Source organism: Castor canadensis, chromosome 12 (genome assembly GCF_047511655.1).
Source record: "Castor canadensis chromosome 12, mCasCan1.hap1v2, whole genome shotgun sequence".
NCBI lineage: Eukaryota > Metazoa > Chordata > Mammalia > Rodentia > Castoridae > Castor > Castor canadensis.
In genome coordinates, this window is record NC_133397.1 from 54905311 (window position 1) to 54930697 (window position 25387).

Below are 25387 nucleotides of genomic sequence, written 5' to 3' on the forward strand. Positions count from 1 at the left end.
TGAAGAAAATATAACAAAGTTTCTAAGAGAAAAATCATATCTCTTGCTTTGGACAAAGTGACAGTCAGACACTTACACACACACCTGAGATTTTTCAAAATTCTAGGACAGGGAATATATTAGCTTGAATTATCTCTGGTGTAGCATTATCACTTGAATGCTTAACCTTTCCTAGCGTTGCAGGCTCTGGGGAGGAAAGAGTGAGTGGGAGAGTGTGTGCCATGGCTGGAAAATTATGCCAGAGCAGTACAGCTTGGGAGGTGAAGCCCACGAGGCAGACAAGGGCTGATCTACCATTAAAGCTTTTCAAGCTGAGAACCCACAACCAAACCCTCTGTTAGAACCATCATTTAGATACAGTTTGGGGGTTAGGAAGGAGGTAGAATGAGCCTGGAAGGCAGAAAAGTGTAGACAGAAAGAAGCCTCTACTTGATCATGATAAAATAGGAGAGATATACACTAAGGTAATGATAGTGAGGCTGAGGCTGAACTGAGTGATATGTTTTTGGCAGAAATGGTGGGATTTGATGACTAACATGAGAAATGAGGGAGGACTCTAGGATGACTTTTTTTTTTTGAGCCAGGTCTTACTTTGTAGTTCAGTTTGGCCTCAAACTTGCTATCCTCTTGCCTCAGCTTCCCTAGTACTGGTATTACAGACATGCACCACCACACCTAACTTTTGATTGACAGGTTCCATCTAAATAACTGTGACATCCACCAAAATGGAGAGGACAAGAGGAAAAGCAGGTTTGGTGAGTGTGTGAATGTAGAGACAGGAGTGGTCTGGGAATGGAGTCACAGATGGGAGAGTAGCTAAGTCATTTTCTGCTACTTTAACTGAATATCACAGATTGGGTAAATTATAAACAATGGAAGTTTACTCAGCTCACAGTTCTAGAGGCTGAAAAGTACAAGATCAAGGGGCTGTATGGGGTGATGGCTTCTTGTTATGTCATAACATGGCAGAAGGACAAGAGAGGAAAGGCAAGGACAGACTTACAGCAAACACATTCCCTCAATAACAACATTAACCCATTCATGAGGGGGAATCATCTCTTAACGCTCTCACCTCTTTATACTGTTACAATGGCAATTAAATTTCCCATGAGTTTTGGAGAGACAATGCAAACCATAGTACATGGCTAAATTAACAATAAGCTCTCAAACTGTTGAAAATGAGCTAGAAATAGAACCCTGGAGAGCCCCCACATTCTCATGAGTAGGCAGAAGACAAGAGTAAGAAAGTGATAGAAAGTTGCATTCAAGGTAGTAGAAGGCAAATACCTCCTTGAAAGTGGAGGTAGTTAGCAACCATCAGACACTGAAAAGCCATCATGGATGAGGAATGTAGGAAGCCACAGTGACTTTTCCAAGAGTAGTTTCACAGAACACTGCAGACACAAATCAGAATGCTCTTAGGAATGAATAAGAAGTGAAGGAGCAGAGAAAGTCAGTGTCAATGACTTTGGCTATGAAAGGAAAGTGAATATCTGATCAATAAAAAAGGGGAAACACTTTAAGGAAGTGTTGTTTGGACCAGGTGCTGTGGCTCATACCTATAATACGAGCTACACAGGAGTTGGAGATTGAGAAGATCACTGTTTAAGGCCATCCTGGGCAATACTCTATCTCAACAAATAAGCCAAGTATGGTGATACACAACTGTAATCTCAGCTACTAGGATACATAAATAGGAAGATCACAGTCTAAGGCCCTCCAAAAAATAACTAAACCAAAATAGGTTAATGGGTGGGGGGGAAAGGGGGTTCTGAAGTGGTAGAGCACCTGCTTAGTATGAATGAGGCTCTGAGTTCAAACTCCAGTATCATTTTAAAAAAAAAAAGGAAGGGGAAGAGAAGAAGAGAAAGAAGAGTTGTTTGTTTTTGTGGTATGACTTAGGCCTGTTTTTCTGCTTATGTAGTAAGACTGATGGGGTATGGAAGAGTGATAACGTAAAGGTGTCAAAGGTGATGAGATCCAAAAAGGAAATAGTGGTGGAACTAGTCTAGGACAAGAGGAAGAGCTCTTTTTTCTCTGAACTGGAAGGAAAAGATGCAAGTGAACGTAGGTAAGTTGTTGGATGAGTGGTGAGGAGCAGAAAAAGTTAATGAAGTGCTGATTAAAAGGTGAGATACTCTGGTGAGAGGAGGCAGCTGATTACATGATTTTATAGAGCTTAAAGACAGCAATGAGTGTTGGAAAAAGTTCTGCTGAGGATGAAGTATAATTAGGGGCTCCTCCTATGGACTTGGAAATATGGGATAATGACTGTCACATAAAGACATTCTGATAGTGTACTTATTGCTTTATATAAAGCAATATTTCTTGGCTACCTTGTAGGAGGATAATACTTCAAGCTGCTTCCTGAGGAACACACGTATTTGGAATTCTTCTAATAACAGTGGAAATGGCCTTTTAGTTCCCAACATTTTTTGTGCAGTCACTGTAAGGATTAAGAATCGTTAAATGTACCCTTGGAACAGAGTTTTCCTTCAATGTTACACTAACTGACCTAATCTAGGAGTTAAACTCCAAAATCTTAGCATATTGGCATCAGCCAGTGCCACGTTTACATATGACAGCATTCTATTTTAAACTATGATCTATGATCTGTTTTTACAATTTAAAATTGTAAGCTACACCTTTCATGTCAAATTTTCCAAAAGCTTGCATAACAAGCATCTGAAAAAGAATCTCATAAATGCTCCCTACTGGGGAAACTGCACATGCAACTACCTGTTTACATATGCAGCAACTTGAATTATACATGAAAATGCCACATGGATGCCCAGAATCAGCTCTGTGTTAATTCAAGAAGTATATTAATTTTTGGATGTATTTAGTAGCAGATCATAAGAAAAATCTGTTCTTTAAAACTAGGTTTTCTTTTTAAAAAATTTCTAGTTGGAATCCACTTATTTCAAGGAATCTACTCCTCCCAGGAAAAAATAATTTGATATAAATATTAATTTTATAATACATTAATGAGAAACAAAGCTTCAAAAAATCCTTAGAAACTCCATGCTCAGATTTAAAGAGCCTGAAAGACTGTACAATTTCCCTATCCTATAAAACTTGAGTCATACTGAAAATAAAATTTAAATGATAAATGTCAGTTGCAGAAGTTATCACCTTTTTATTTGAATGCTTGACTACTATTGGATAATTCTCTTCCAAGAGACCTTCTTGGGAAAAAGAGGTGACAGCCAACTCATTGCCTAATTGATTTAGGAACAGTGCCCAGGGAGACAGTCCAATTAAGTTTACAAGCTGGCAATTAGCAGGAAGCCCTCTAAATCCCTACACTGAGAGCCTGTTTACTTTAGTAAGAAGGCAAATGTGCTAGAGATAGGAAGAGAAAGCTGTGCTTTTTGCAAAGCTGTTGTGAGTAGGCCCACAAGGGAGGGCTGAAGAAAAGCTAGGTCTACGTGGGCAGAGAGCCTTCTGTTTGACAGGTAACTGAGTAATTTAAAGGGTGAGAGGGAGAGAGAACAGAGAGAGAGAGAAGGAAAAATATAAAAAGAAAGAGAGAAAGAGACACAGAAAGTGTGTGTGTTTTAACAGACATGCAAAACATCAAACATCCACTTTAATTAGTGTTGTGTATGGAGACATACAACTGTTAAACATGTAGTTGGGCAAAGTATAACTGGATTATCTCATAATAAATGAGATTCCAAACATTTTTTGAACAATATTAACATTATGAGTAGATTTTGCTGCATTTTTATTATGTAGAAGAAACATAGGCCTCACATTACATGCATTATATCTTTTAGCCTACTCAAGTCATTTTCACTAGATTTATTTCATGTCTTCAATTTCAGAAACAAGTAGACCCAAATAAAAACAAAGTAAATTGAAATCTGTTAAACACTAACATTTAACACTACAATGCCTTTAAAAACTTAATTTTGTATCACAGAGACAAATCTTATAAGTGATTTTAAAATGTATTTATTTTCCAATCTTTTCAACTAGCTATAATATGTATTAATTTTAAAAAAATGTAAACCTAAGTGAGGTCTCTCAGGAATGTTAATTTATACACAATTATCTAAGTAGTTTTTGCTATTTCAGGACATACCTGGTAATGTAAAGCTACAAAAGGCAGATGAATCATTACAGTAAAGTTTCATTTAAAGTTTCTTGGTTGAAATAGGCTACATTAATGTATAATTTTATAGATATTGATAAATCCTTTTGGATATTTCTATCTCAAAGGAAAACAAAGCCAAAAGTTGCACAAATTTTTGGCAAATTCTAACTAAATATCTGCCTTCTTTTCCTTTAAACATTTGCTGCACACAATTCCAACATGGGAAGCAAGAGACATGGACAATCTAAAATAATTTTTATAGAAAAAGCATTACACTCCTATAATATGGGATTTTTCAGTGGACACAGGAAGTGCTTTTTAAATTATCACCTATCAATATCTTAAGTAATGTTTTAGTAGGACAGTTGAAAATCATCCAGAGTCTCTTATAAGAAACTATATGAAATGTTTGAAAGGCAGTTTTATGGGATGACAAACAGAAAATCTACATTATAAGAATATCTTACTGCCTTAGTTATGTCACGATCATAAACATTGTACTTACCAACTTCCTTGACTTACCAAGTTTAAACAAAAGCACACCCAAAGGTCCTCTGTCAAACCTGAGAAAGAGGAGATCATAGATGTCCCCACTTTCAGGCTTCTGAGAAACAACTGGAGGAGCTATCCACTGCATTTGAACAAGGCTACTGGAAACATCAAAGAATTTATTGAATTGCAGAGTCTCCCTGGGTAGACGGTCTTCAGCCAAGAGCTGGATGTTAATAGGGGATAGAGCCATATCAAAAATTTGCAGCTCCCCTTGGTTGCTGCCAACTAGCAGAATGGCACCACTTGGGTGGCAGCTTATTATTGAAGGCAAAAGTTCAGCCTGGGCCAAGAGAGTCACTCCACGGTGAGTTTCATAAAGAATTACTGAAGAATCTCCACAGCCCAGAATCAGTTTGTCTTCAGTAACATTCCTGCAGCAGCTGATAGCCTTCGATCTTAGTGGTATTCTGGTGACTGACACACAGTGGATTTTGTTCCGAACACATTCATAGATACAGTTGTCAGCCATGGGCTCTTTGTCTACACTGATGGAGTGCTCCACTGTCAACACCTGATAAGGCTGTTTAGTGCCAAAGCGAACATCCAGTGGATCCCATTCTGTGCGAACAGAACTCAGAACCTGTAAGAAATGTGTCAAGTACATTCAGATAAACCTTTTTTTTTCTTTAGCTGTCCCACATAGGCTTGCATTTTAATTCAGAAACCTACCAAAGACCATTAATTATCACATTAGATATCAGCAACATATAGATATATAATAGTACATATAGTACATATATGTGCTATATATATATATATATCATGTGCTATATGTGCTATATATATATATATACATATATATATATATATATATATCATGTAGTGCACAGAGATATATATATATATAGGGAGAGCACAGCTATAGGAATTAAACGGTAAGATTTTTAACTTGAACACTCTGTTTTGGAAAATCTATAAATCACTTACAGTTGATTATGTCCCACAATATATAAAAACTAGTGAGGTGGGCTTTTAGTAAAATAATATAGCTAGCAGATTATCTTTAAAAGTTAGAAATTGAAAATGAAAAATAAAATACTTTAAAGATTAGATAATCTCTTTTCTACCCACCACTCTTCCCAATTTTGAAACTGTTAAGAAGTTAGTTACCAGAAATATATTTCTAATTAGTAGGGCTGGGTAGGCCAAGGAAAAAAGCTTTAGAACCTTATTAACAGTCTTACAGAATTATTTTGCTATCAGAAAGGTTATGACAAATTGCTAAGTAGGCAAATGAACAACAGAAAGAAATAATGGTGTACTAGTTTTAAAATAAAATAAGACCTAGTAAATACTATGACATGTCAATATTTGTGAAGTAAAATTTTAAAACATCTTTAGTGCAGAAAGGAAAGGCTACCTGCCTACAAGAAACACCAATGCAGAACAAAAACATAAAATGGCAGGCTGCTCACTTTATCCATATACCAATGATGGGAGGTCACGAGCCAGGAGAATGTTCTTAAAATGGATATTTTCTAACATTTACATTTTCAAAAACTTCAAAATCAAATGTAGAAACACTAAATAACACATGTGACAAAATTTTATTGAACTGCATACTAAAAAAAAAAAAAATCTGATTAAATCTGACTGAGGTTTGTCCCTGAGTTAACAGTACTGCACCAAGATCATTTTCCTATATGTGACAATGTATTGTGATAATGGAGGATGTTATCACTGGGAGGAAAGTAGGCAGAAAATTCACTGTACTATTTTAACAATTTCTTGTGAGTCAAACTACTTCAAAATTAAAAGTTGTATTAAAAAAAAAGCACATAAGGCTATGTTACAGAATGCTGGATTGGGTAAGGGAATGTGAGTTGACAGTGCTTTAAAAAACTCATCTTACACATCATCATAGTCTTTTTTTTTTTTTTTTTTTGGTGGGACTGGGGTTTAAACTCAGGCAGGGCTGCACATTTGCAATGCAAGCACTCTACCACTTGAGTCACACCTTCAGTCCAGTGTTGTTTCTTAAACTGAATGTTTTTGCTTTAATTCACCTATGGGGGGGGGAGGGAAGGGAAGGGGTTGGTGTTGACACAACACTAACCAATGAATTAAATTTTTATTCCCTTACCTAAAACACAAAATCCTGTCTGTAAGATATATCCAATTCATTCCTTCCCTTGCACCCTTTTTCCTGCTCTCAAAAATAACTATTTGAGTATAAGTTGTGTGCCAGAAATTGGTCCTGAGGACACAGCAGTAATCAAAACCTACAGTTCCATGGGAGAAAAACTAGCATCATGCCCTAATCCAAGGCTGTAAGGTTTATGGCTGACTCCTCTCTAACAAAAGACAGGTTCCCAAGAGAGAAAAACAATAAATTATTTAAACAGTCTTATGTGACATGGTCTTCAGATATGAACATCCAAAGACCCCAGTTAAACTTTGTATTCTACGCTTAGGTTTGATGAAAAATTGACAGTTATGTCAATTTTTTTTTTGACTGGACAAAAAGCATGTATATATACCATATATACCAGAGGGTATATGGTTCCAAGGAAACCACCAATGACAAAAAAAAAAAAATCACAAATGCTCTGGATGCACAGACTTCAGTTCTGTACTGGGGATGCTTGAGTCATTTTTCCCATAATGCTGACCAACTTCCGCTAAAGGCATGCCACTTATTAACAAATCTAAAATTTTTACTTTATCACTTAAATTAAGAGCCTTTTTTGGCTTGGGAGGATTACCATACTTTTACTTTGCTTTTTTGAGCACCATTTGATTTTTGGGAGGCATATCATGTAACAGAGCAGCAGATCACACAATAACTTAAATACAACTGACAACACAGGACTCACTGAGAAATTCTCTGCATCAACTGAGTTGTGTAATGTGTGCATAGGAATTTAAAATTTTTGTTTTTGCATTTATTTTTATTTTATTTATTTATTCCATTTTTTTAAACCACACTTGGTCAAAACTGCATGTAATAAATCCATGAACAAGGCGGGCTTACTGTATAAGCTACTGATAATAAACTGAAGGGAATGTAGCAAGGCGTGTTTGTTCAGCTTTTTCTTTGGACCTCTTGTCCCTTCATTCCCTTCCTTTGGATGGAGGGCAGGATACCTGTCACAGAGGGTTGGCTACTTTCAGGGCAGGAAAGTCAGAGAGTTTTTTTCATGGCCTTAGGGGAAGAGGTAGGAGAAAGTCAGAAAAAAAAAAGTAGACCGCCAAAGAGATCTTTCTGCTTCAACTGTTTTCGCCTTGTCCTTCTGCTTAAAATACTCAGTGTGCCAAAGTGCCATATTTGGGGGCAGCTTTTCCTGACTCCAATCACACTTTGATGATGAAAGAAAAGGCAATAATTAATAAGTAAACATATATAGCTATCATACATATGCACTTCCTAAGTACTATAAAATAAAATAAAGCAGAGTAAGGGGAAAGGGGTAGAGAAGGAGTAGGGAAGGGGGACCGATACAGAGATCAGGATAGGCTTCTCTGATAAAGCTGACCTGAAAGAGGGGTGAGCCCTGTAGCCATCTGGAGGAAAAGAGCTCCAGGCAGAGGAAACTGGCCTTGAGGGAGAAACTCCATGGCCTGAGTGACCCAATAGGGCTACAGAAGGAGAGAAAGAGAGTAGTGGGAAATGGGAATTGAGGGGGTGGAATACTGAAGAGTAGGTTGTTAAGAAACTCTGAATACAGGAGTGGCATGATCTGACTTGCAGATTCAAGTGTTATCTCCTACAGTCTCCCCTCATACTCCTAGTTCAAACTAAAACCTGCCCTGCATTTTCTCAGCTGTATCACTTCACTCATGTCCTTTGTCTGAAATTCACTCTTTACTCACAGAGATTGTTTTTCCTATCAACCATATATGTGCCCTTAAAGAATTAGACCAAAAGTATTCCGGTTTTCTGGATTCCTTCCAGCTGGGTGGCATCTCTTCTTTTAATACCAGTTCAATATCCCCTTTCCAGTCCCAACTCAGCCAATGCCTCTCTTGTGATAGGCAACCTTCTATTTGCTTCTGGGGTTTAGTTATGTCCTCCTTTTCAGTATAAGCTTAAAAAAACTGATTTTCAGCTGGGCATGATGGTGGCACACCTGTAGTCCCAGCACTTGGGATTATGAGTTGGAGGCTAGCATGAGCTATAAGCCAGACCCTGTCACAAAACAAACAAACAAACAAACAAAAAACTGTTCTTGTGTATTTTATACCTTTCATACCCATGCAGCAGCAAGTCAAAACTGTGCTGGTAGTAAATATGTGAGAGACTTTAAAACTATGAATTAAAAAAAAAAACCACTATAATGTTGGTTGAATACCATATTTTTAGAAAGCTGAAGGTTCACATACGGGAGACATAGGAATAGGTAGAAAACCCAAAACATGAAAGTGTTTGATGTCCCCACTCCAGAGGAACTAATACAGAAATGTTAAAATGACAGGTTATCTCACTAGCAGGGGATCAGAAACCAATGTAAAGATCAGTTAGAGATGAATCAACATGGGACGTAACACATGGGTACATGACAGCAATAGTAGGAATCTTTCTGTATAGCTATCCTTAACTCAACTAGCAAAAATGCTTTCTCTTTCTTATTATGCATATGTTTTTTTTCTTCAACAGAATCAGTCATAAGGGCAGAACAGGACCTGCCTGAAACTGAGGAGAGGAGTGGGGGATGGGTGAGGGAGGGGGGCAGGGTGGAGATATGACCCAATGTATGCACATAATAAAAAAGAAAAAAAAAAAGAAAGCTGAAAGTTGTGTAAAGGAAGTCTTAGGGCATACGGAATATAAAAAAATTGAGGGGCCAGGTGATAGCAAGGACAGCCTATACTAACACAGGGGCAACCAGATGGTAGTGTGGCATACAAGCCAAAACTTAAGCTCAAGATCCAGGGAGAAGGGTCCCAGGCTTCCTCAATTTCAGAAATTTGCAGGACCTCTCTAACAGCAAAAGGGGAAGAAGACCACAGATTACTTGTACCCCTTTCTACCACTGGCAATCCCAGATTACTCAACAAAGGTAGCCAAGGTCAGAGAATGACTTGCTGTCTTCCCAACTAACTATTCCTATGATTATGGGTAACTGATACTCTTTTAAGGAAGGAAAATGTTTGTACAGTATTAATAAAAATATTGTGGGCTACAGGTGTAGTTCAATAGTAAAGCACCAGCCTAGCATGCATGAGGCCCCATGCTCGATCCCCAGCATCACCAAATAAATAAATAAAATTTAAAGATTAAAAAACACTTGAGATGCATCAGTTTCAGTAAAGTATAACATTACCAATAATAGTGAGAAAACAGAGTATTGTGCTTATTACTTTTCATATATTGTCTTATTTTAAAATGTTCAACACCCTAAATTAGGTATTATTGTCTATATTCTATATGGACAATAATGGCCAGAGAGATGGTATAAGTTGCTCTTGATCTCAAACTTAATCAATGATAGAGCTGCAGTTTGAATCCAGGTCTGTATGACTCTAAAAACAAGGTCTCTGCAGGTAATTTATAAAGTTTACAATATCTTATCATTTTTCTTCCATGTGATCAGAGAGAAAGTATGAGAATCACAGGGCACTGAGAAGCCTAAGTGTGGGGGAGAGATCCTTACAGACATAAAAAGAATTGAGAAAAAGGTGAAGGAATACGAGGCAAATTATGCAAATCACAAGGGAGTCTGTCAGCTTTGGGGTGGGGAAGAAAGAAGTTTGTGCTGAGTTGTTTTTGTCAGATAGTGAATACTAAAGGCAACTTTGCATGACTAAGGAAATTTGGAAGGTGGAGTCCTAATAAACTGACTTCTTTTAAAGATGCTTCATTTTTGGATTGAGTTAAAATTAAAATAAAACAGTGTACTCTGTAAATCTAAATGTTAAAATCCCTAAAGTAAATAAAAACAAAACATAAAATTAACATATAAACACAAAATAATATTGCTAGTTTAGCATCAATTTCTTCTATGATGTTGCACGGAGTCTTTTGAAAGTAGTATTATGTCAAGAATAGACAGGTCGAGTTTATATGACTCTTAGAAATGATATGATATTAGCATTAACATTCAAATTACTTGTCTGTAAAGTATTTTATATACTTGGGTTTGGAATTTTATTCTAAATTGGATGTGACCCTAGATAACCCCCCACAAACAACACTGCCCAGCAGAAGCAGCACATTAACAGGGCTGGATCTTGCTTTGGCAAAACAGAGTTCTAATATTTTGAGTAAGCTCATATCTTAGAATGTAGCTTTCTCTTACAGAAAATAAGGATTTATTCACAGCAGTATTGCTGTAAGAATTAAAAACAATGTAACTAACATGCCGGGACAGAGGAGTACTCAATAAATAATGGCTATTACTGTTGTTCCTGGAGAGAAAGTCCTGAATTCTTTGATAATTTCGCAGATAACAAAAAGAATGAAAGCCACTGATAGTAAATAAAATCAGCCATTAGAATTTAGGGTTGATACTTATAAAGTACCAACTATAAATGTGGAAAATAATTTTAAATACAGAAAAGATGTTTTTTAAAAGTTAATATTAAATGGATTTCATATGGTAATGGATCACTAAATACTACCGATTAAGATACATTTTAAATGAGATGAACAAATTTCGTATTTGATTTCAAGATTTTAAATTCTATTAAATTTATGCTAAGTTATATGATTTTAAAGACACCAATATTATTAAATGACAAACATTTCAGTCTATGGAAATAATAAATTTGTATACTGCCAGACAAAGGTGTCACGGTAATGCTATCGTAAAAAAAAGAAGGAACAAGAATAAGCCGGGAGCTGGTGGCTCATGCTTGTAACCCTAGCTACTCTAGAGGCAGCAATCAGGAGGATTAAGGTTCAAAACCTACCCTGGACAAATCGTTCTGGAAACCCTGCCTCAAAAAGACTCATGACAAAAAAGGGCTGGCAGAGTGGCTCAAGAATGCCCTGAGTTCAAACCCCAGTGCCACAAAAATAAATAAATAAAAAGAAATACATAAGGACAGTAAATCTGCACAGGAAAAATGTTTATAAATAATTTGACTTCCATAGCAGACAGCCTCAGTGCAAAAGTTTAGGTCAATTATGAACACAGAAATGATACTTGAATATTATCTAAATGTGATATTATGATTTTTAATTGAAATGGAAAGTAGACTGAAATTTTAGTTACAACTCTGAAGTGAGATATTTTGTATTTAAAAGTAGGGAGAAATGAACAATCAATAAAAATGAATTCAGATAAAATAAAACAATCTGATGAAAGGGAAGAAAATCAGTTCTAAGAAAATGATAATATGATGAACCAAGATAATGAAGTACAAACACCTGCATTTTCAGTAGTCTTTTAAAGCTATTAAAGTATACCCTACTGATAGAAGAAACACATGAAAGAAAAATATTAATTTTCTAGTTATAAGACATTCTGTTGGCAGATCCTTACAAATAAGAAGTGGAAAACACCAACTTGCGCTATGCAGTTATTTCAAAATACCAAGAAAAAAGTAGGCTTAAAAATCCAAACTTGTACATACTAAGATACCTCTCATTTTATATTTACGCAACTAGTTTTTCTCAAAGTAAACTCAGATTGAACTACTAGTCAGGAGATGATCAAGGTCAAGATATAATGCTAAGATAAAGGAGCAAAGGAGCAAAAAGTATGGTGTGTAGTGAAGGGAGAAATGCTAAGTGACAATGCCCTGAAGAAAAGAACAAAGGAGAAGAATCCTGAAACACAGGATTGCTTTTGGTGACACTCAAGTAACATAGTAGGAAGATTAATTTGAAGTCCACTCACACCTTCCAGGAGGCATGCTCATTGTTATCTTCTGCAAACTTCATGATCAAGAATTCCCTTCGCTCACTGAGTTCTTGGTCTCATTCCTGTCCTCAGGAACTCCTCAGGTTTGGTGAACTCTGAAATCTAATAACTCCTGAATGATTTGTAAAGTATGTCAGAGGTTTCAAAAACTGGTCATTAGAAATCAAGTGGAAATTCCCAAAGTAAGAAGCACAGTAAAAAGTTCTGACAATTGCATAGTGAATAGGCAAACAATGAAATGTGGAGAGATGAAAAAATACTTTTATGATTTGAAAAGTCTGATCAAAGTCTGAAAATCTGAAGGAAAGGATCTCTGCTTTAATGCTAAGGCAACAAGGAGGTACAAAGAAGAAAAGCACAGAAATAAAAACACTGTGTTTGCAAAACCAGAGGCTATGCAGTGTTAGAAGTGGCCAATGAGGGAAGACGGTGGTCCAGAATGAATGACTATGAGCCATTGTTTTCTTTTTGCTGTGGTTTTATTATTTTTTTTATAAAAAAAAAATGTACGGTAAAGAAATTGAAAAAAAAAATCAGGCTAAGAAATAGTAGGAAAGGTGAAGATAAAAAGCCCTGAAATTTCCTAATTTCAAGAATAAGTAAGTTAATAGTAAGTGAATTATGTTATCCAAGGTTAAATTAGTCACCTTTCAGGTTAAATAAGCTGAAGAATGCATGATGGAAATGATTCATTTTATTCTTCAAAAAAACTTAAATTTGAAAAAAATTAAATGAAATTAACCCAAGAATCTTCAAAGAGAACAGTATAGAGAAGGAAAGGCATAAGCAGTCATTATGATTGATGCCATTCCTGGAAGATATTTCAAAATTCAGAAAAGACAAAAAGCAGAAAAGCAATCATAGTGAGTTAGAAATTGGCTTGGGATTCTCAAGTTTCATGTTTCAGCTAGAGATGGTATTATAACTCTTTTTAAAGTCACCCAATATGTAAATCAGGAAAAAATTTATTTAAAGAGAGGACTTTTCTGGCACTGAAACTTTCACCAGTGGGTAAACAGGTTACTTAAAAGATTATGCAGCAACCAGAAGTTCTTAGCTTATCACTAGGATTTATTCTTAAATCTATACCACCCCCCTTCACTTTGTAGAAATTTTTAGGAACAGGAGACAAAAAGTACACTTTATTTTTACTTCTTTTTATGAAACATTCAAAACATACAAAAGTAGAGAGGAAAATATGTGAAAAACAGCTTTAGGAAATACTATCTTTTTGCTTCGATTTTAAAAATAAAATATCATATATATAGTTGAAGCCTGCCAGGCCTCATTCCCTTTTCTCTCTCCTCACAGGTAACCCTATTATGAATTTGGTATTTATCCCTATGTATATTATTATTCACCAATCCAGAACAATCTGTAGAACACACAGAATTATTTTGAATATTTTTAAATTTTATATTTTATACTGTAATTTCTTTTTGCTCAATTTATTCTCTTGAGATTTCACACAATCAGCCAACTCTAGTTGTCATTTAAAATTCTATATAGCATTCCCTTCTCTAAATGTACCACAACGTATGTTTTTATTTTCCTATTGGACATTTAAAGGTTTTTATTTTTGTTTTGTTTTGAGGTACTGGGGTTTGAACTCAGGGCGTCACGATTGTTGCTTGCTAGGCAGGCAACAATTGAGCCATGCCTCCAGCCTTCTAGTTTTTTTTCACTACTACAAACAATACTACTTATGAACACCATTTGTACATGCCTCCCTGTGCACATGGACCAGTTTTTCTTAGGGCAAGAGATAAGCTGCTTTCTATCATGGTTTACTAATTTGCTCTCCAATAAGCAGTGAGTGAGAGTTCTCTATTGCTCCATATCTTTACTTACTCAAGTATATCAACTAGAAACAAAATAGGAACATTTGTCTTCAAATGGATATACCTCTTATTTTGAATCGCTTTCAATTAATTCTGACATTTGTATACATAAATGTCTTTTACAAGTATAAAAAGAAGAGCTTAGAAAGATGAACATACCTACTAGAAAGTATAAGGACTCTCTTATCCATACTTTTGGTAGGTTTGTATATAATCCTTCAGTCCACAGAACTGTGTGTTATAACAGTCAACAGAATATATTTTTAAAAATTACTTCATGAAAGAATAGGCAAACAGATAATGGAATAGAACAGAGACCCACACAGACATAGTTAACTAATATTTGAAAAAGGAGCAAGGGTAATTCAGTCTTTTCAACAAATAGTCCTGGAAAAAGTGGACATTCACATGTAGAAACATGACTCTAAACATAGATAGTAAGTATACTTTTCACAAAAGGTTTGTTCAACCTACGTTATTTATCATGAACATTTTCCTGATTCTGGAAAGCTTTTAGCTTTTTAATCTAAATCCCCATATAAAACAGCTCATCAAAAGAGCAAACCCAAAAACCCATGAACTAGATGAGGATTAAAAGAGAAAAAGCATTGTATGTAATATCTATACGATCCAATAATGTAGATAAATTACAATTGCTTTAAAATTGGAGGAGGAGAAAAGAGCAAAAGTAGCTCTTTTCTGGTATGATTATCTTGAAAATATTAGGTATGTACTGTTCTGCAAAGTAAACAAGAATTATGGGATCTAATTCATTCCTAGTATCCCAAACTAAGACTTTTGATATGGAAAAGAGGTAATACAGAAACCCTATAGTGTTGAATTTGAGTTAGAAGTATCACTGTGAACTCAACTATGAATAAGTACATATGGTATATAGATATATACTCATGTATAAAATCTCTTAACTCTACTCAAGAAACCTAGAAAAAATAACCAACTTCCAAAATAGGCCAATGTCCCTAATAGCCTGACTTGGGCTTAAAATATAATTTCACATAAACTAAATCAGACTGTTTTGAAGAAATGACTAATTCCAGTCTAGGATAGGAAATGTACAAGATGAGTATAAAACATATTGAATATCAGACAGTAGGGAAGCTACCCAAGATTGCAGGGATCATGACAAAAAGAGGAGCCAACTTGATGAGGCTCCACTGGCCAAAATGGGATAACCTGAGCTTCCAAAAGAAAAGAAGCTAAGAGAGAGCAAGAGAAACTAAAATTATGTGCCTCCCAATGAAAGAACACACATCATATGTTATTGCCAAAACCTACTACTAAACTGCAGAATTTTCTAAGGACACAGAAACATGTTGAACTATGCCATGCATATACAAACAACAAGATCCAGACTGTGAAACACAACAGTTTCAACAGATACATTTTAAGGAAAAGAAAGGGATGGATGGAAACTTACATATTGAAATGCTTTAAACAAATAATATTAAACTATGGTTTCTGGTGATTCGCACTTAGGTGATAAAAACTGTATGAGTTTATGAGAAAGTGTTGAAAAGTTTGACAGTGGTTACTTTGGGGGAAAGAAGAACAGTTAAGATTGTGACAGAGCACATGGGGGTATTTTAGGGTGCTACAATACTGTATTAACAGTTGGTCACATTATTACTTTCCTATAAGTTACTGCTCCTGAAAATCATTGCAAAAATAGTGTTTCTTTTCTCCTCTTCTCTCTCTTTCTCTCTCTCTTTCCCTCTCTGCCTCTCCACTCCCCTCTCTCTCTTTTGGTAGTACTGGGAGGTGAATTCAGGGCCTTGTACTTGCTAGGCAGGTGCTCTACCATTTGAGCCATTTTACCAGCCTGATAGTGTTTAATTCTTGTGGGGGTAAAAAAGTATCTTAGTGAGATTATGTTTCTCTAGCCCTAACAGCAGGTTTTTAAGTTTAATAGTTCTGGTTATATGTTTCTAATTAATTTGCTAAACAAATTCTGGTGACCTTTTCTGAGCAAAATATTGTGAGATTACTACCATACTCAGAAAGCATTATCAGATCCATACATCCAAAAAGTTAAAATGCCTGCTTTAATATAAAAGGACAGTATATGCTGTTGTCATCACATTACTGTCAAAGAGAATAAATAAAGTAGTTTTAGGAAGATAGCAATAACTTTGCAAAAGGAAGTATAAAGAGTATGTGGAAATTTAAATAAAAATAATTACCATATTACACATGATAATCCACACATACACTGTTAAAATACATTCTAAATGAATTTACTGATTAAAAACTTGGTTGTTGTTTTTTTTGTCGTATCTGTTGTATATTTTTCAAAAGAAAATTTTTTCTTAGACTACATAACTCCCTTTGCTTTGTGTTTCTAATTAAGATATGGACTGTTGTGTAGAACTCCGTGGTGTGAAATTAAACCAGCGTTTTTCTAATATCCATAAAATAAATTAAAAAGTGTCTCTCCTCTGAAAGACAGATAATTCAGTCACAGAAAGCTTACTTCTATGTTTCCTTTGTTTTCTTTTCTTTTTTTAGCTGCTTGGTAAGCCAATTTTCTACTTAGAATCTACTGTTAAAACTCTTATTTGCTTCAGTATGTGGGCTTTATCCTTTCCATGGTCTGTTATGCAAAAAAGATGGCTTTCATTTTTTTTTTAAGTTTGCTGTAAAGCAGTGGGTCTCAACTTGGATGCACATGAGAATCACCTAGGGAACCCATCAAAGATTACTGATGCCCCCTCCTGTCCACAGATTCTGATGGAACTGGTCTGGGTGGCCCCATCTTAAAAGCTCTGCAGGTGATTGCAACGTGTTGCCAAGGCTAGGAACTACTGTTCTAGGATCCTGCCACTGTCCAAATAAAAGCTTATTATTATTTCTGATTGAATCCGGATGGGAAATGCTTTTTTACAATTCTATAGTTTAACAGATCCAAAGATTAAATTTCTCCTCTCTGAGGCTGCTGGTTTTTAGTTTTAATTTTAGGGTTGAAAGCATATCATATCATTATTTTGATGGTTACTTCAAGAAGTCCCCTGACTGCTAGTGAAAAAAATTTAAAGAGATATGCTTGAATACTTTTGTAACAGACTGGTGGTTTTAATTCATGATATTCTTTTCAAAGAAAAAAAAAGAAACTACACTTCATAAAGATTAAGTCTTCACACAAAACAAAGTAAAACAGTTACTTCCCTACTTATTTCTTCCAAAACACATTCCCCTTTTGCATACTAAGTTCAAATGAGTTTCTGAAAAATAAAATTTTACAAATTTTTCCAATAGGTTAATTTTGATAAAATAACAGAAAAGGCCAAGTCCAAAAACAAAAGCTCTTGCCAAAAATATGAATTGTATATAGTAAAATACTAAAAGTAAGAGGGGAACATTATGCAATGAGGAGGGAATTAAAAAGTCATGCTTGAGCTGGGGTGTGGCTCAGTGGCAGAGGACTTGCCTAGCATGAGAGGGGTTCTAGGTTTGTTCCCCAGCAGCACACACACACACACACACACACACACACACAATCATACAAAAATATCATTTACAACTTTGTAAAGTGGATAATTTTATTAAGATACGAAATATAGAAAACACTTAAAATATTAGAATTCCCCTCAAAAAAACAGTTAATGCTTTAAAAATGAAATAAAAAATTGTTTAAATCTATCCTCCTTGAAAGACATCACAGCAAAGAGTTTAACAGCTAAGTTTTACCAAAACCTCAAGTATCAGATAATTCTCTTTGGTTCTATTTCAGAGAGTAGAAAAAGAAAAGACTAGCCAAGTTACTCCATGGGGCTAATACCCCTTGATATTAAACCTACCTAGAAAGGATAAGAATAGCAAATAAAATTGTGTACCAGTCTCCTATTTTAGCACACCATGAAGCTTGCTTTAATCCTCCCTCCTTACCATCTAAACAGAATCAATCACTCCCTATGGCTCCCATTAGAGCTTACACATACTGCATCCACAGCACCACTCCACGCTTCAACGCACTTACACATTTTCATATTTGCCTCTCACCGACAGACACTAAGATCCTTGTAGGCAGGACAATTTCATAGTCATATCTCCTAGTATGAAATTCAGTTCTTACTCATGGCCATGCTCAGCAGCTGCTGAATGACATCACTATTTCAGGCAGAAATACCATTAATGTGTACATGCAGGACATGAAAAATAATGAGGCAATGAGCATAAGTTTATATAAGAAAATAATACTAGAAAGGTAGGTCAAGGCCAATCATTGGGTTTTTGGTGCTGGGGCTGAATTTGGTTTTAGCCTCCTAAAGCAGACAATTTCTAAATCAGATCTGTACTTGAGAATCCACAAAAGCACATTTTAGAGCTGTAAGGAAACTAGAGGTGACCTATCTGGTTTAAATCTATCATTTTAAAAGTAAGAAAAATAATGTCTGTCAGGATAGGTGATCTATCCAAACCAAGAACACAGAAGTAGCTAGAAGCAGGCAGAAGCTTAGAAGGACTAAACCTGAGTAAGTCACATAGTTGGTATATTATACAATCAACAGGTAAACCCAGTTTGTTCAACTCTAATGCCCATAGTCTAGATGATACCAGCCAGTGAGGGATGTAGACCATTTTAAGACCCTTAACTTTCATATTAGCGCACTCATTTCAAATAAAGGTAATTAGTAAATAGTTAGCTAAAAGCTGATTTATTTTTATTTTTATCATATGACAGAACACTTACTAGAATACTAATTAGCTTAATTGTGTTAGTCATTCTGATGAAGTCTTTTCTGGACAAGATCAATAAAAAAGAAAATGGTGGGCATGACTAGGATGTACAGATCACAAAATCCACACCTCAAGCACACAAGTCATTGTAATCACTACAGATGAATTGGAAAAGCTTCACAAAAAGAAAACTAAGAAATTGGGGGGATTCTTAAGGAAGACATACATACATACATAGCTCACATAAAATATTAAAGAGTTTTGGTTTTAAAAGAGAGCCTGAAGTTGGGCATGGTACATCACACCTATAATCCCAGCACTTGGTAAGCTGAAGCAGGAAGATTATGAGTTCGAAGCCAGGCTGGTTTCAAAAAACAAAAGCAAAAAAGACAGTTTTGACGTTTATAAAACCAGAAGAGGTAGGTAGATTAAATATAGGAATATACTATGTCACCCAGGTAAAACTAACTCCCAGGGAGGGAGTTCTTTTTTTTTTAATTATAAAAAAAGAAGAGCAGAGAATTTGTATTCAAAGTACTGGTACAACTGAAAATACACACAGATTCATCGATATGAATAAGTAAGTTATTAAGCCATGTCAGGAATAGACAGAATGAGGAGATGCTCCCATCTGAGATAGGATACTGGACTGAGAAAGCTGCAGTTTTCTACCTTCCTTACATCCTCTTGTCATACTGATGATTTGTAGACATTTGACTGTTAATTGACTGACTGAAGTTTGAAGAGCAATGTAACAGTTTTTATAGGCATGGAATCATAAGCAAACAGTAAGACAGTACTAATAATATTGAACAGTGATTCAGAGTTTATTATATGTAAGTATTTCTCTAAGTACATGTTTAACTGCTTCTCTTCATTAACTCTATTTTTCAAATAATGAACACATAGAAGCAAATAACTCGGTCACGCAGAGAGAGCTAGGTAGGGACCGCACTAGGATTTGAACTCTAAGCCTGTGCGCTTAATTGCTACACTATTCCAGCCAGCCCTGGAATTGTCTGGTTACCCTCTAGCTATGATACTTCTTAGGATCTCATTTCATATGTAATTTCTTATTTAGAATATTTGAAAAAAATCAGTTATAGGTTTAAAAAAGTATTCACATTTACTGTAGAATTGACAAATTACTAATACCATTTTATGTACACTTCATTAAAATGTAAACATTTGTTTTAGATTTACCTCCAGTCTTCCTTGAGCACAACCCAGAAGCAGCAGATTGGCTCTGTCCTTCTCAGAAGAAATTGGGGCCCAAGGCCATGCATCATCACTGACCAGTGGCCACCAGCAAATAACTACATCCTGAACACAATTGATGGCTAGATGACGCTGTGTTGTCCTGTTTACTGGGCCAGGTATTTCACAATAAGAAATCTAATGGTTTAAAAAAATATATGAGAAATATTTCTTTAAAAGATGCAAAATCTTCAAAGTATTACAAAAATTAAAGCATCTGTAAATGCAGATAGATGCAAGTAAATATGCATGTTAAACATGTGCTTAAGAGGGTGTCAGAATTTACCAAATTCTTTTGACACGTATATAAAAAAGACATATGCTCAAAATTCTCCCCATTTTTAGCAGAGGAAAGGGAAAAGAAAAAATGTGAGTTAAGGAGGAGTTGGATGCAGCAATTCCAATCAATACCAAAATGTACAGTCATGGTTGCTTGACAGCATCGACCTACACACAGGATTCAAGACTAGCTGCATTAAATGACAAGTTCAGTGCTGCTGACCAAGAGTGTCTGATTACTGTTTAAGACATAACATGTTAACAATGACTGACAACAATAAATGGAAAACCAACTTGAGGCAAATGTCTCTTAAAAGAATATATAAGACATATACACATACATTCTGCATAAAAGGGATAAGCCACAGCATCATGCGTAAAAGTTTATGCAGCTTCTGAGAATTATGCTTCTCTTTCTTAGGAAGGATTTGTAGAATTTATTATTCAAACTATGTTATTTTGGAACATGGTTATTTGAAAACATAAGCACGGCACCATCTGGGTGACACATGCCAAGGAAATATAGATTGCACCGTATTTCTGCTTAAGGAATTAATGGAAGGTTGATAGCTTGGAAGAAAAAAAAAAAAAAAACCTATCTTGCCATTGCTGGTCAGCAATAATCGAACCACTTTCTGGGGATTAAGCGCATGGCTAAGCCTACTGGACCAGACACTAGCAAAGGGCAGGGGGTCTTCTTATCAGAGAAATGCTTCTGGAGCCAGTCTTACTACATGACAGATTGCTTTCATATTCCTGTCTGCAAGGCAACAAAGGATGGCAGTAATGCGATAATGCCAGAGTGCAATGGGTGTTAAGAACCCGTTGCATTTATGTATTGTATTTAGTAAATAATCAGGCTCATCCAAATTGTGATCTCACCACTCAACCAAGGCCATTAAAATCAAGGTTAATGCTTTAATAATCCTCTGCTTTTTTTTTTCAATATGGTCAAAAGGAACCCTTTTCTATTTGCATGGCCATAATATTATTGACCTCTTCATCCTCTGAATGCACATCAAAAGGAACCCAAATCAAAGTAATTACCAGTGTTGTTCTCTCATGGTAAACATTTAACTCCTTGCACTGTCCCTTCACTGTTAAATTGAATTGGATTTTCAAAATGTAGACAGGAAAACTTGCTAAAGGTCAACAGTTTCAGGATATTTACTCTGCAATTTTCTTTGCCAAAAATATTTCAATCTGAAATAATTAAATTATGGCACAGCTGTAAAGAAAAGCAGAATTATAATATTCTATACCACACCTCCTTGTTTTAAAATCCAAATAGGCAATGACAAAACACAGATGCACTTTATATTTTTAACTGTAAATTCTTATGTTGAAGTTCTCAATAAAACTATTTTAACTGCCTTTTTTTTTTCTGAGAAAAATACCACAATAGAATTGCTAAGTTAAGTACTTAAAAATACATGCACATTATATTTTGATGTCCAACTTGCCAAATAGGCATATTACTTACAAGTTTCTAGATAAGGAAAAGAGTTAAAATGAGTGATTGGCATTTTCAGTTCTCACATAATGCAAATCAGTTATGTTATATGAAATTTCATGTTTCCTCTGAGTTTTAGTGGTATCAGTATTCTGTCACGATGATCAAGAGGACAAGTAAAATGAATTAAGTTTCTTAAAATATCCTTCCAATGGATAGGGTGGCAGTTTTGAGCAATTATCATATATCTATATTTTAAATATTGAACTAGGAAATGAAATTCATAGGCTTTCCAAAGTGAAACAGATTAATTCTCTAATGTACAGAAATCATATGGAGTGCCCAAGTTCCTAATTTCCCAAATCTAAAGGCAGAAAGAGTTAGTGAGTTAATTCCTTTACTTAAGGTATAAAGACCCAAATACTAGGTCTATTTTGCACATATTTTCATAAGAAAAATTGATACTATGATAGATTTTCTCTGCTCTCATTAACAGGTAGCTACTATACTTCAGTTTAGACTTCCCCAGGCTATCCGTCACACCTAAAGTGGAGGAACTAGTTCTACAACTTTTGTAATAGCATTAACAACACCAGCTGGAAATGCTGTGTTAATGCATATGGTACATTTTAAAGACTAATGTTAGAAATAAACATTTCAATAAATCAACGCTTAGTCACTTGGAAAATAACATCCCTTTAAGAATGTTAAAGGGAATTTTTTTTTCTCTTTTTTGACTAACCAAATATATGTGCATCATGAATTTCCAATTAAAGAAAATGAATATTATACAAAGTTTTATAGAAGCTATATAAAGCTAGCAAAGCAAACCAGACTCGAGTTTATTACCACAATAAAAAACTTATTTCATGCATTTTATTCTATGTTAAAACCCTTTCCTACAAGAATAGATATTTCTACTAAATGAAATTAAATTCTTTCTGTACCACTACTGCCTCAATCACAGTAAATAATAATCTTGAAGTGCAAAAAGTTAGGTTAAACATTGCTTTTCTAAAACCACACACAAATTACAAGCCACATAGCTGGCTTCTAAAAATCTTTGCCCTTGCTATAGATGCTCTAGGAATGGCATAAGTGTGCATCTTTTTTAAGGAAACTGATATCAGCTCTGTTTCCAGTGAACAGTGAACTGTCTCAAATCCACGTCACAGAGGCTGGCTCAATCTTGCAAACACAAGTCATTGCTGAAAGGAGGCCTTGAACTGAAACAGCTTGGAAAATGTATTAGATACTCATCCTACCAGAGAATATGCCTTCCCAGCAGTTAAAATGTTATGTGGCAAAATTTAAAAACATCATTTAAAATAAAAATTATGCCTTAACAGATGTAAAGTCCCTGATACAAGAAAACAAATTACCTGGAGTTAGTGAAGGGAGAGATACTAACACCTGAAAGAAATTTCTTTTTGCATTTTTCTCCAGTTATAGTTGGGGGTAGGGAGTTTTTCCAATCCTTGCTTATTACATTTCTCTTTGAAAGTACCTTCCTCCTTGTTTCATTTCTCATGAAGTGAAACCAGAGCAGCTCCATGGGTTCTTGGGGGAAAATGAGAATGGCATATATACTAACCACTGACAAGAAAACCATTTTCAGAAGTGAAATTTGCCTGTTATCTGTCTTGACTTCCATAAGTACTATGTAGATTGCTCCAAATATATCATTGTTAGGACTGCACCCCATATAGTGAAAGTAAAAAAGAAAACTTAGGATGGCCATAATTTGTAGTGAATTGAATTTAATCCTATAATAATTCAGGGTTTTCTGAAATACAGAAATGTTCGAGAATAATAACTGTAGAATTAACTCATGTGATACTCTAGTATACCTTAATAATTAGTAATGTGACTATATATACTGAAAGCTGTACCTTATAATCCAAGGCTGAGAGTTTTTCCAATCTTTTGTTTACATCAGAAGAATCCATCTTCTTCATAAACTGAATAAAACATAATTTGTTTTGTGCCAAAAATGATAAGATGATGAAACTATCTGTGAAAAGAGCTAAAAAAAGATTTGATGTTACCAGGTTAACATAAAGAATTAATAGATTTTTTTTCTACTGTAACACAATAGGCTTTCAGAAGATAAATATTAGTGAGAATCACTAAAGTCTTCTAAATATCATCATAATTTTTTATAAGAACGTTAAAGATATCAGGAATAAACAACAGCCATCAATCTAACCATATGGATTTAATTCACAATATAAACTGAAGTTGAGGGACCACAACCAAATGAGATACATGTGGAACCGTGACTAGAGGAGGATATAAGGAAGGCTGTTTCATACCTAAATCTAAAAATGAAAAAAGAAAAAGCCATTTACTTTTATTTGTGCTTAGATTCTATGTTTATATAATATAAAACCATCTGAAAATAAAGTGGATGGATACTGATAAGTGTTTATTACCAATCTATTTTTATTTAAAAATTTTAAATCAGTAATACTTCTTTAGAGGATATACAAGCTGAAAGAAATAAAGCCTTATTATACCCAATATGTACATTACAAAAAATAATATTTTAAAAAGATTAGCAAAAATACTTATACAGCTTTATTTCTAAAACATATAAATAGGCAGATAATTAATATCATAGGCTAAATAAAGGGCCATTAATGTTATAAGAAATTACTGACAAAACATATAATAAGAATTTGAGAAATGTACTGTTCCTAGCATAAAGAAATTATTGAATGCTTTACACATTTTCTTTATTTCCACACCCCTGGCCGTGCAAGCAGTGACCAACGGTGGATCTGCACAATTACAGGAGAATCTGGAGAACTGCCAAGAAACCACATTGTTATTATATCCCATGAGAGTATATTATTTTGAGTACAAATAAAAGAAACAGTGAAAAAAGATAACTCAGGGACACAAATAATGTTGGAAGTCTCTTTTTAATTCTTATAGAGGAGCATCTACATGACAAAATCATCACAGTCACTATTTCATTTGCAATGTCAACAAAGGGCTTGAGTCTTAGAATATGAAAATGAAACATCTTCCAAAGGGAAGCACCCTTAGCATCATACAAGGAAGGGGAAATGGCATGCTTACAATCCTACCCCACTTGTTATTATCAGTAATGCTGCTAATTATAGGCATCCTGCTGAGCACTTTCTTTAAGGTGATGCTATTGTGTCTGACTTATTCAGAGGCAGCTAGTAAGAGAATGCAGCCGACAGGTCTCTTTACTTTCACCTCAGTTCTTTTCACTAGACCACATCTTCCTTTGATTTTTAATTTAAGATACTGATCATTTTCAGTCTTTCATGATAATGCAATCTGGTTTTAGATCTTTTTTACCTTGAATAAAAGAACATAATCTTAAAAATTCGGGAATCAGCCTAAGTAGAGCAGAAAGACAAAG

General features: G+C 35.0%; 1 protein-coding gene across 12 annotated transcripts in view; it reads right to left on the reverse strand.

The window, feature by feature from the left end:
• Wdpcp (WD repeat containing planar cell polarity effector) overlaps positions 1 to 25387 on the reverse strand; it is a 373249-nt gene that overhangs the window by 224825 nt on the left and 123037 nt on the right. For all 12 annotated transcript variants that reach the window (XR_012439708.1, XR_012439707.1, XR_012439706.1 and 9 more), the window contains exons 8-10: positions 23880 to 24013; positions 20202 to 20393; positions 4625 to 5234 (exon numbers count right to left, since the gene is read on the reverse strand). Coding sequence is in view for 9 of the 12 variants with exons in the window: in XM_074049846.1 (XP_073905947.1) it covers positions 4625 to 5234; positions 20202 to 20393; positions 23880 to 24013 (936 nt within the window). In the remaining 3 variants the exon portion in view is untranslated. The remainder of the gene's footprint in view (positions 1 to 4624; positions 5235 to 20201; positions 20394 to 23879; positions 24014 to 25387) is intronic.